Source organism: Penaeus monodon, chromosome 38 (genome assembly GCF_015228065.2).
Source record: "Penaeus monodon isolate SGIC_2016 chromosome 38, NSTDA_Pmon_1, whole genome shotgun sequence".
In the NCBI taxonomy this organism is placed as follows: domain Eukaryota; kingdom Metazoa; phylum Arthropoda; class Malacostraca; order Decapoda; family Penaeidae; genus Penaeus; species Penaeus monodon.
The window spans coordinates 27,858,864-27,871,363 of record NC_051423.1 but is presented as its reverse complement, the minus strand read 5'-3'; the positions used below and the strand labels follow the sequence as shown (position 1 = coordinate 27,871,363).

The 12,500-nt window shown below is 39.4% G+C and overlaps 1 protein-coding gene across 2 annotated transcripts in view; it reads left to right on the top strand.

The window, feature by feature from the left end:
* Positions 1 to 12,500, top strand: part of LOC119596562 (lysosomal acid glucosylceramidase-like) — a 16,399-nt gene that overhangs the window by 2,884 nt on the left and 1,015 nt on the right. Inside the window, exons 4-11 of one of the 2 annotated variants that reach the window (XM_037945862.1) lie at positions 262 to 415; positions 537 to 697; positions 1,028 to 1,265; positions 1,530 to 1,674; positions 1,935 to 2,011; positions 2,716 to 2,826; positions 2,959 to 3,128; positions 3,850 to 4,298. In XM_037945862.1, the coding sequence (XP_037801790.1) occupies positions 262 to 415; positions 537 to 697; positions 1,028 to 1,265; positions 1,530 to 1,674; positions 1,935 to 2,011; positions 2,716 to 2,826; positions 2,959 to 3,128; positions 3,850 to 3,949 (1,156 nt within the window). In that variant the 3' untranslated portion in view covers positions 3,950 to 4,298. Of the gene's footprint in view, positions 1 to 261; positions 416 to 536; positions 698 to 1,027; positions 1,266 to 1,529; positions 1,675 to 1,934; positions 2,012 to 2,715; positions 2,827 to 2,958; positions 3,129 to 3,849; positions 4,299 to 12,500 lie in introns of those variants that run through there. The other variant, XM_037945861.1, reaches the window with a different exon arrangement.

The window sequence follows — 12,500 nt, the reverse complement described above, 5'->3', positions numbered from 1 at the left end:
ATTGATAACCCTTAATATCCAAAGTACATCGTCAGTAGCTCTTTCTTCAAAACTTATTTTCATCACCCTATCACCCTGACAGACCCACCACTTCCTAACTCATTCGCCTCCAGTCTCCTGATGGACTTGCCTCTTCACAACTTACCTCCACTTCGCTTCCTCTGATAGACCTGCCTTTGCCCGACTTATTTTTATTTTGATCCCTTGATAGAGCTGCGTTTCCCGACTTACTCACCCTCGTCTCTGCCTTCCACCCGCCAGCTCCTACTTCTCCCCGTCGGGTCTCGAGTACAACCTCGGGCGCGTGAACATGGGCGGCTGCGACTTCTCGTGGCGCACGTACACCTACGCCGACGCGGAGGGGGACGTGGAGCTCAGCACCTTCGCCCTCCAGCCGGAGGACACAGACTACAAGGTGGGAGTGGGCTGTGAACACACGCACTCGCGCGCACACACACACACTTATCTACACATACATTTGAGTTATTAACTACACTGCCACCTGTTTGATACATATCAGTGAGTTTTCTGGGCAGATTCCGGTGATCAAGCGGGCGGAGGCGCTGGCCGGGCGGCCCCTGAAGCTGTTCGCGTCGCCGTGGACGGCGCCCAAGTGGATGAAGACCAACAACGACTACGTGGGCTACGGCCAGCTGCGCCACGACATGTACCAGCCCTGGGCAGACTACTTCGTCAGGTGGGGAAGTGGGCTTGCTTTCATAGGCTGGAAGTTTAGCATAAGAGAAAACAGATGAAAGAAATAATTATCTTAAATAGGGATCTTCATCTATATGACAATATTCACTGTGGTATTTTTTTCAAAATTATTTACCGTAATTACTAACTTTTTGCAGTGAATCAATTTTCACCATGACACAACAGTCCAAAAGTATCATATTTTGCCTTTTACTTTTACTTACCAAATATTGGAAAGCAGAATGTATTCATGAACGCTACATGCTTTACTTACAAAGGCTCCTAATTGTTACCGCTAGGTTTAATCGTATTCGTACCATCATACCCTTAGATTCTTGGACGAATATGCAGCTCAGGGAATCACCTACTGGGGCCTAACGGCACAAAACGAACCAATTGATGGTTATGTCCCCGGCTTCTTCTTCAACTGCATGGGCTGGACGGCAGAGGAGCAGCGCAAGTGGGTGGCGGAGAACCTCGGTCCTACGCTGCTGCAACATGGCTACGGAGACGTCAAGCTCATGATACTCGACGACCAGAGATATGAACTACCAGGCTGGGCTGAAGATGTACGGTATTTTCACTTGCAGTTTTAGATGCAATGGAAACTTTGAAGTAGGAACGATGTTTTTAGTAATAAAAACGAAATGCACTGAGAACGAATCGAAGTGCATTGAGTGTTGATGTATAAAAAATTATTTATCCAGAAAATCAAAATATTAAAATGTAATAACAATATCCTTCAATTATCCAATCAATCAGTGTTATTCTCATCTTTGCAACCGCTTATGAATTAATGACAACGAACATAGACCTAACCGCCCATATTAAAGGTTCTGAACGACCCCGAGGCTGCCCAGTACGTGTCGGGCATCGGCGTGCACTGGTACGGGGACCTTTACACGGTGCCAGAGCGCCTGACGCAGACCCACGACCTCTTCCCGGATTACTTCATCCTCGGCACCGAAGCCTGTGAGGGTCAGTGCGCGACTGTTTTACAGTACGCTACGGCTGCTATGACATGCGTGTGTGTGTGTGTGTGTGTGTGTGTGTGTGTGTGTGTGTGTGTGTGTGTGTGTGTGTGTGTGTGTGTGTGTGTGTGTGTGTGTGTGTGTGTGTGTGTGTGTGTGTGTCTGTCTGTTTGTGTTTCCATTTTCGTAACTACACATTAATAAATAGATAGATATACAGATATACGTATATTAACCATAGCCAATGTATCCCCACCCCACCCCCAGGAGCCACCCCTCTCGAAGTCGACGTCGCCCTGGGCAAGTGGGAGCGCCTCGAGAGTTATGCCCACGACATCATTGTGGTGAGTTACGCTTGAATACCCTCTTTCATACTGACGAAGGCATCCTTAATTGTAAGATTAGAATTATTCAAGGTATTTATTTTTTTTAGAGAGATTGGTATTGTTACCAACCTTTGTATTAACTACCAAGGGCATAATAAGATATTCTTTAAAGTATTTATCAATGCTAACTTGCCATTCAAACTTTATAATAACAATTATTTCATATTCTCCTTCTTTGTATGTACCGCACAGATAACATCACTAAGCCTAAACAAAAAACAAACAAACTGATTAGGTATTTTTCTCACTTTCTCAAAGATTTTAATCACAATGAACAAAAGATTTATCTACAATGGTTTCTATATAAATATGTCACGTAAGACTGAACTCTTGTGACCTCGAAAATGTGTTTATATTCATGCAGGACATAATCCATCTAGGATCCTGGGTCAAACGAGATTTAAAACTTAAGCTTCCTTTTCCCCTTTGTTTTAGGATTTTCTTCTCAATGAACATAGTTATCAACTTGCTGTAGATAAAGCTATTTGTTTTGTAAATATCTCACCTCCCGCTTCGAAGTGTAGGGCATGAATACCTGAGACAAGGTCATGAAAACTTCAAATAGAGATTATCAATTTGTTTCAGATCATGAGATTTAAAACTCCATATTTTTTCGGGGTGTGAACCACAGGGTTAAAAGAAATTTCACCATATTTTTTTAGGACATGAACCACTGGGTCACGGGTTGGGTGGACTGGAATCTGGCGCTGGACATGCAAGGGGGACCCAACTGGGCTGAAAATTTCGTCGACGCTCCCATCATTGTGAATAAGGTAAAGGGGTAGGGGGTGTTACATAGCATTTTGATACATGTGTCTAACTATTCACTTATCGCTGTATTTTTGTACGTGTGTGTTGCTGAACTACACACACACCTCACTCTAGTTGCTCTGACTCTCGTAAAGGAAGCAGATGAGTTCTACAAGAACCCGATGTTCTACGCGATGGGCCACTTCTCCAAGTTCGTGAAGAAGGGGGCGACGAAGCTGGGCCTCACCTCCGAAGACCCGAAGAAGCTGGACGCCACCGCCTTCAGGAACCCCGATGGCTCCACAGCCGTCGTTATCCTCAACAGGTGAGCTACACTCAATTCTCTTGCTTTTTCCACTGTATTGAATGTTTTGGTTTATTACTGGAACGCTGAAATGTGTTACAGTGTACATAGTGTTGTGTTTATCTAAATGTATTACTGCGTGGTTGAGATGTGTTGGTGTGTGTAGTTGTGTCACTTTAATGTATTTAATTGTATTACTCAGATGTATTACCGTATTATTCAAATGTATTACTGTATCACACATACTGTAAGAATTGAAGATGAAATGCTCTATTCTTCATTTGTACAATTTAAAAATATTGCATGATATGATATACGTATATCCATTTAGTTTTTTGAAAGTTTATTGTTTGTATTAATCTTATCAGGCAAATATTAGCAGTGACATTAGCTGGGCTAATGGAATGAACCTAATTTATTAATTTTTATTTATTCCTTTTTATCGTATGCTCTCCATAACATATCACTATCACTAATTTATTTTTATCTTTATCGAGAATTAGTTTTAATTTTGATTTTCAGATTAGCATTTACTCTAACTTGTTTTCCGTATTCGTACTTTCCCATATCATATATATCAATGTCAATACATGTAAATTTTCCAGTTATATCCTGTTGTTAATGTCTTATTGGCAACGCTTTGTATTTATAAAAATATCTATGTTAATCATTGTTTTTGGTCACTAATATATTCTTCAATCATCGTAGTTTATTTTATCATATACATCATTCTCTCTCACAGATCGGCAAACGACATCGAAGTAATTCTGGACGTTGAAGGTCGTGGATCACTGAGGCTGGAAGTAGCACATAGGTCTCTCCATACGGCCTTGTTTGCATAGGGATCATTGTGATAAAACTTGGTTACCCTTAATGATCGAAGGTTCATTGTGTTTAATGTGAAACGAAGCAATTAATGAGAATGAAAATAATTTAGTAATTTCTTGGTTTGTGGTATTGTCTAGGCATATCTTTCTTTTGTGTTTACATGGCAAGTGTAATATTTATGGATAAAGATAACTGTGATATGTATACGTAGTGGAAAATGAAACTTATTAGTTAATTAAATGACTGAATCATATCTTGCACTTCGGAATTATTCATTCTCATTCATATCCTCGTCTTAGTCATATTATTGATAATTGGACTATCGTACCTGCAGAGGAAAATAAAATGTATAGCATTCTTGAAGCAGTTTTAATTCCTGGTCATTTGTCCAAGGTGAGACCAAAATATAAATAACGTATTAACACATTTTCTCGCAATTATTTCAGTTATTTGTGAAACAAAATTTATATTATCTTTTAGGTAGTATTATGTACGGCACTAGACTTGTTCATGTTGTTGCTCTTATCGGTTTGTTTTGTTATTACTGTTTAAATCACATTAATACTGCGGTTGATAAATCATTCATTATAGATATACTTATAGATACGTATAACTGCTGAGAACACTGAGTAAGCGAGCACGCGTTTTCTTCATTAGTTCCAGTCTTTGGTAGTAAGAATCATTGTTCATCATTTGACATCAGTAGAATGAGAGATGAACATGTTTTTTTTTCAGTTTGATTTTTGATTCGATTCGTTTACCATCACTCATTGATTTTCTTTTATCAGTCACGCTCACCACAACTCTTTCACTTGAGTACAACGCCTTCAGATCAACCTACCTAATCCTATTTTAAAAAACCACGGTATTACCCCCATTCCATTACGACCATTCAGTGAATGGTAAATGGTAATGGTTACAAAGCAAACTGAATGTGCTAGACATCAGAGATCATATAGCACTACAGAAAGGTGAATTAGTGAAAAGAGTAAAAAGTTGATGATTAAGTGTGCTACACGTCAAAGGCCTCAGAGCAGTTCAGGTAGTATGGCATGAAAGAGGAGAGAGTGTAGAGAGTGAACATATGGGCTAAGGTAGGGATTAACAAGGGTGTTTAGATCAAAATTGTCAAAGGAAAAAGTGTTATGATTCTGCAAGGATGTCCGTGGGGTAAGGTAGGGATTAACAAAAGGAGAAAGGGGGTTTAAGGGTGATAAGATCACAGTTTCAGGAGTAAGAGAATCCAAGGACAGAGTCACGTGTGTATCCAGGGGAAAGCGAAAGGGATAATGGGGAAGGAAGGGGGGATGGGATGTGTTGGGAGGGAATGGGAGGAAGAGATGTTGGAGGAATATGAATAGGAGGAGGATGGATGTCGGCAGTTACTTTGAGTGTAGAGGGAATGAGAGCAGAGAGATTGGAAGATGAATGAGGTGTCGGCATGTTATGTTGGTTCATGATTAGATAGTGTTGAATGTCTTCGGGAGTTACTGATGTGGATTTGGTTGGGGATGTCTGAGAAACAAAGGTTTTCTTATGAGGGGGAGAACAAGAGAGGCAGAGGAAGAGGTAGGTGGAGGAGATAGTGTGGTAGAGGATGGATATAACGTTTAGATCGTCTGCTACGGGTAGAGAGAGGAGGCAGTGTTAGAGATTGGGGTGTCAGTATGTATAATATTTAAAAATACGATTAGGAGAGGAAGGGGGTACAAGTAGAAGTAGAAACATCAGGGAGGAAGGAGGAGGGGCGGCATGAAGGGCAGTACTGGAGTAGGGAGCAAGAGAAAAACCTTGCCGACGTGCTTCCTGTCTGGCCTATCATAAAGTGAAGCCAAGTTTGAAACTGAGGACTGCTGCCTCAGACTCAAAATTGTAGGTAGGTCAGCTCCTATAAAATACAGTATAGGAGCCACATGTGCGTGACTGTGCGGAATTTAATCGATCATAACCTAGCTGGGCGCACAGAGGGCATCGAGCCGTGGAGTGGCAGAATTGTCAGGGTGGCCTAGACGCCAATAATTCTGACATTGACGGTCAGACAGGGAGGGATTCTTCTTGAGGGGGAGGTCATGTCTGTAATCTTAGTAATACTGGTGGAGGCCTTACAGCGGCCCCAAGGGAAAATGATTTGTACTGATACGGCATCATAGTCTAGTCCACGAGGCAGGTGAGTAGGTTTCTTCCACAATCTGAGCAATCCGTGTCGTAAACAGGGCAGTTTGTCAGGGATATGGAGACAGTTCCAGTACAAGTATTGAGTTAGGGATGAGGCTGAGTAGGAATGGGTTTGCCAGTGAAATCTGTCAGGGTTGATAATGTTTTAACTTGGGATTCGGATGTAGCTTGGGGCGGCTGGGGACTTTGTTCATGGAGATTATTATCAGAGTAAGAGGCTGTAAAGGGGATCACAAAACACGATCCCATTTGGCTTGGTTAAACAGAGTACTCAAAAATTTTGTAGAGGTAGGGGTAGTAGATGAACAGGCCAAGTGGAAGAGGGAGTGGCATTGAGTGAAGTAGTACTGCTTTGAAATGTATAACAAGAGAAGTAATAAGGGAGGAGTGGATTTTAGATGTTGTGGAGTAAAGGATGTTGGAAGAGGAGGAATGTTTCCTGGAGGTGGAGTAAATGATCTAAGTGAATTATTTAAACTGGAATTAGGTGATAGTAGGCGTTGAGGAGGGGGTAGTAGTAGTGTTCAGAGTTGTGGTCAAAGGAGAGTCTGGAGAGGGGAAACCGGGAGAATTAAAATCAGTGGGGCTAGTTGATAAAGGGGCGAGCCTCATTGCTCCTAATTGGGGTACAAAATATTTATTCTTGGCCATAGTAAGGGCCCGGAGTTGCTGGAGAGAAATGGGCCAGTGTCCCCTTGAGGGGCTAGGGCTGACAACTAAAAAAGGGAATAATATGGCCATGCTCCATGAGCCAAGGCCCTGACTTTTTCAAGTGTTCGCACTTGAGGACTCCCCCAAAAGAGCAAATGGTCCATCAGGTTTTCAAAGTTCTGTGAACCGATCAAGACTGCCTGGAAAACCTCCAGGCACCCCCCCCCCCAAAAATTGCCAAAGTGAAACATCCTAGATGGCCAAAAGGGACGAAGAGTTTGAAGGGGACCCTATGGTAGCCACAGCCACCTTGGCGAACAGTAAATCGGAAACCTGCATTCTGGGTCCTCCGCAAGTGCTGCAAGAATGTGGTTGATCTCCTGGCCACAGTATCATTCACTGCACCATGTCCGCGTACGGGTTGAAGCGCTAAACCAGAAACCCCAAAACTCTAAACTTATCAAAGCCTCACAGAAGGGGGCTGTTCTCGCTGCTGGGATCAGCTCCAAGCTATGGGACGACAGACTCTCAAGCCATTTGATAAAGCTAATCCTGCTTTTAAAGTCGCCGAAACAATGAAAATGCCCTCCCCGGGGTACAAATGCCGCCACAGATTTTTTTGGGTATAGTGCCTTTTTTAACAAATTTGCCAAACCATAGGAGTGTCACAGCAAAAAGAACACAAAGCCAAAAAGCAGCTTCTGTCTCAGTGCCATAATACGCTATCCACTGGTTTTCCCTCTATTACTGAGGGTAAAGTGGTTTGGAGATGGCTACCCCCTGGAGATGGCCCTTCCCTCCACCCCAAACCAGTAGTAAATGCACCTACTATACACTGTTTGCTGCCAGGGTTATCCCCAGAGGGCAGTCACTTCAACCCCCCAACTGCTTCAGTTCCCTCGTAGCGGTGAAATCGCTCCCTACTCAATACCAGTTTTCCCAAATTTCCCACTCCGCATTTTACCAAATTTTTAAGCCTCGGGCGTCACCTCACACAGGTTTTGGCGCTAGGCAAGGTGGATGAGTAACTCCCGTTCCCATCCTGCCCCCCCAGCATTTTTGCCCCCCAACGGCCCACAGCCTGCCTCCTTGCGGGGTAGGGTTCGGAAACCCTCCCCCAGCATTCCCAAAAATAAGAGAGTTGCCAGTGGGTTTTTTTTGGGGGGAAGAGGATGAAGCCCTTTTCCCCCCAAACCGGGGGTGGGATAGGTTTTGATAGGGACTAGGGCATGTCCGCACACCAGTGAGCAATTTTCCCCCATACCTAGGCCCCCTCTGCTCCAAAATCCCCCACAACTTAGTCAAAAAACCACAATATCCCCTTTTTTTCTATGGGGGGCCCCAAAAAGGGGGCATAGTTTAATTTTAATTTATGTTTAGGGATATCAGTATATGGCTGTAGAAACCGGGTTCTTTGTAGCCCAATTATTAGTCGGGGTCACGGGCCCCAAATTTCACCAAAAACCCACTTATTACACCACTATCAAGCCCATCTACCCTGCCCAGTGGGCAACGTGCCTTACAAAAAAACAAATCTTCACTGAGAATGCAATCGTTTTGTTTCTTTTTCTAAAAGTGAAACACTTAGTAATGTATAAAAAAACTCCGGAAGTTTTTTTTTTTTCTCTGTAGAACTGAACTGTCACAGTAAAAAGTCTTTCCTTAAGCCCAATTAGGCCTTTATAATCCCTATAGTTTTGGGGAAAGTTTTATTGAACGCCTTAGTGCGATCAACGAAGGGGGAAATAAACTGGGATATCAACATTCGCTACTTTCTAGTGTAGGGAATTTCTATACTTTATCTAAAATACTTACATGTTAGTCTTTGGGGAATAACATCATATGTTAAAGAGTTAAATTCTCTTTAATCAAGGGGTTTGAAAGGGAAAATTTGGGGTTTTAACTTCAACATGTATTTTTTTCACTACATAAAAAATGCAAAATTTAAAAAGGGGGCATGTAATTCTAATCGTTTTTCCCCAAAAATTTTTGCAAAGGTCTGTTAGAAAAAACTACAGCATAAATTTCCGTATCCCCGTGGCTGTTGGTAACCAATCATCCTTTTATTATGTCCAAAGGATGGGTTTTCAGGATCGGGGGGCCCCCCCCCTGACCTTATGATCCACGATCTTTATCTCCACAATCGTTTCCATATTTTTTGGATCTGTTGAAGAGGAAATAAAAATTGAAAAAAATTAGTTTAACTGTCTGTAATTAATGCCATCTGCTAAATAAAAAACTAGCGTTTTATCTAGTCAGTAACACATCAGTAAAAAGTAATATGGTTTTGTTGTTCGCTGCTTACTAATCCGAAAACTTTGGGTTTGGGACACTGATTTCAATAAAAGCCCCTTAAAAACTTGAGGAAAAGATTAAAACTCCAATAAAAAATTCGTAATCTGATTAGTTTAGTTTAAGTACACGTAAGGTGTACCGTTATCAATTTTACAACGCAATATACACAGAATGTTTGGGTTGTTTACCAAAAATTCTAAAGGGTTTGGGGTTTCACGGATATTCATATATATATTAATATATATTTTTATAATATATATATATATATATTATAATATATATATATATAATATATATGTATATATATATATTATATATATATTAAAAATTCATATTTATTTTTATTATATTAAAATATAATAAATATACTAATAAATATTAAAAAGTTTTTATATTTATTTAATTTATATTTTTTAAATTTTTTATATTTATATTAAAATATATTATATAAATACCCAACACACACACCCCAACATATATAATTATTATATATATATTAATATTTTATATTTATAATATATATATAATTATATATCTAATTTAAATAAAATTTTAATATATATATATATTTTATATATTATCTCTATAAAAATATATATATATATATATATATAAGTGTGTGTGTGTGTCAGTTCTCAAGTTTGCCGGATTTGTGAGATTGTATCTTTTTCGTGTAGCTATGGAATATGCAAGAGAAAAGCGCCACATAGATTCTAACAACACACGATTATTTTCCACCAATGATGCTCTTTCCTAAAGTCATATGTACACCCCTGGATCTAAATAAACATGCATGTGAAAAAGGGGGAAAGCCTTATGTAACTAGGGGCACCTGTTTTTAGGAAACGACGGCTGTGGAGCCATCGGGGTTCCTAAGGCGGGGGCGTCCCTTTTTCGGGTCTTGGAGGTGAGGCCCCGCTTTGTCGCCCCCTCCTTCACGAAAATTGGGGAAAAGGGCCCTCGCTGAACATCGGGTTCTGTAGAACTCGTCTGCTTCCTTTTCGAGAGTCAGAGCACTGAGTGAGGGTAGTGTATTCAGCAACACACACGTACAAAAAAACAACGATAGTGATAGTTAGACCATGTTTAAATCTATGTAACCCCCCCCCCCTTTTAAACCCTTTTTACAATGTGGGAGCTCGACGAAATTTTCAGCCCAGTTGGGTCCCCCTTGCATGTCCAGCGCCAATTCCAGTCCCCAACCCCCGTGACCCGTGGTTCTGTCCCGGGAACAAAAAAAAAAAACTAAGGGAAATTTAAAACCTTTAAAAGCAGATTTTGTACAGGAACAAAATAAAAAGATTCTGAGTCTTTAATCTCCTTTGGCGCATTGATTTATTTCCTGAAATAAAAAAGGGAAAAAAAATCAAGCTGAAATTTTAATTTCACTTTACAATTAAGTTTTTTTCCCAAAACAAAGAGGACGGGTTGATTGACTTCTTAACAACCTTAACAGAATATTCAGAAAAAATTAAAAGGACTTTACCACAATTATGTAGCGGGCGTAGCTCTCCAACCGCTCCCACTTGCCAAGGGCGACGGGGACCGCAAATGGCAACGATCCTGAAGCAGAATATATATATATATATATATATATAATATATATTATATATATATATATATTATATATATATATATAAACTATATATTATATATATTATATATATATATATTTATATTTAAAAAATGTTTGTGTGTGTGGTGTGTGTTGTGTGTGTGTGTGTGGTGTGTGTGTGTGTGTTGGTGTGTTTTTGGTGTTTGTGTGTTGTGTGTGTGGTGAGTGTGTGTGTTTCACACACACACCACACACACACACACACACACACACACCACACACATAACACACACACCTTATTATATAATATATTTATATTATATTTATGTGTGTGGTGTGTGTGTGTGTTGTGTGTGTGTTGTGGTGTGTGTTGATAATTATATTATTATATATAATAATATATATTATATATATAAATATTATAAAATATATATATAAATTATATATTTTTTATTTATCTTTTATAAAATTTTTATATATTATATATATATATATATTATTATATATTAAAAATATATATAATTTGTGTGGTGTGTGTGTGTGTGTTTGTTTTGTGTGTGTCTTTTTTTTTTAAAAATTTAAATTTTTAAAACAAAAAAAAAATTTATTTTAATTTTTATTATTTATTTTAAAAAAAAAAAAAAAAAAAAATTTGAAAAAAATTTTAATTTCATTTTAAATTAAGTTTTTTTAAACAAAATTTTATTACTTTTTAAAATTAAAAATATTAAAAAAATTGGCTTTCCCCACATTTTACCCTCTCCCCCTCCCACCCCAAAAGGGGGGCCCAAAACCCCCCCGGGGGTTTTAAATTTTTTTTTTTTTTTTTAAAAAAATTAATTTTATTTTTTTCTTTTTAATTTTTTTTTAAATTTAAATTTTTAAAAAAATTTTTTTTTTTCTTTTTTTTTTTTTTTTGGGGGGGGTTTTTTTTGGGGGTTGTTTTTTTTTTTTGTTTGTTTTTTTGGTTGTTTTCAAAACCCCACCCCCCCCCAAAACCAACCCACCACCCATCCCCACCTTTTTTTTTTTTTTATATTTAGGTTGGGGGTTTTTTTTTTTTTGTTGGTTTTATATTTTTTTTTTTTTTTTTTTTTTTTTTTATATTTTTTTTTTTATTCATAAATTCTTTTTTTTTTCTTTAATTTTATTTTTTTTTTATTTAATTTTTTTTTTTTTTGTTTTGTTTTGGGAATTTATTTTTTAATTAAAATTTTTAATAATTTTAAAAATTTTTTTTAAAAATTTATTTTTTGATTTCCACCCCACAAATTTATTTTATTTAATTTTTTAATTTTTTTTAAAAAATTTTTTTTTTTTTTTTTTTTTTTTTTTTTAATTTTTCTCTCTCTCTCTCTCTCTCTCTCCCCTCCCTCTCCCCTCTCTCCTCTTTTTTCCTCTCCCTTCTCCCTCTCCCCCCTCTCTCCTCTCTCTTCCCCCTCCCCCCTTCCTCTCTCTTTCCCCCTCCCCCTCCCTCCCCCCCCCTCCCTCCCCCCCTCCCCCCCTCCCCCTCCCTCTCCCTCCTCTCCTCCCCCCTTTTTTCCCCCTTTTTTTTTCCCCCCCCCCCCCTCTCTCTCCTCCTCCCCTTCTCTCTCTCTCTCTCCCCCCTTTTTCCCCTTCCCCCCTTTTCTTCTCTTTTCCCCCCCCCTTCCCCCCCTCCCCCCTTCCCTCCCTCCCCCCTTTCCCCCCCCCTCTTCCCCTCCCCCCCCTCTCCTCTCCCCAAAAAAATTTCTCCTCTTCTCCTCTCTCTCGTTTTTCCCTCTCTTTTCTCTCTCTCTCTCTCCTCTCTCCCCCCCCTTTTCTCTTTCTCTCCCCTTCTCTCTCTCCTCCTCTTTCCCTTTCTCTTCTCTCCCCTCTCTCTCTCTCTTTTCCTTTTTCCCCTTCCTCTC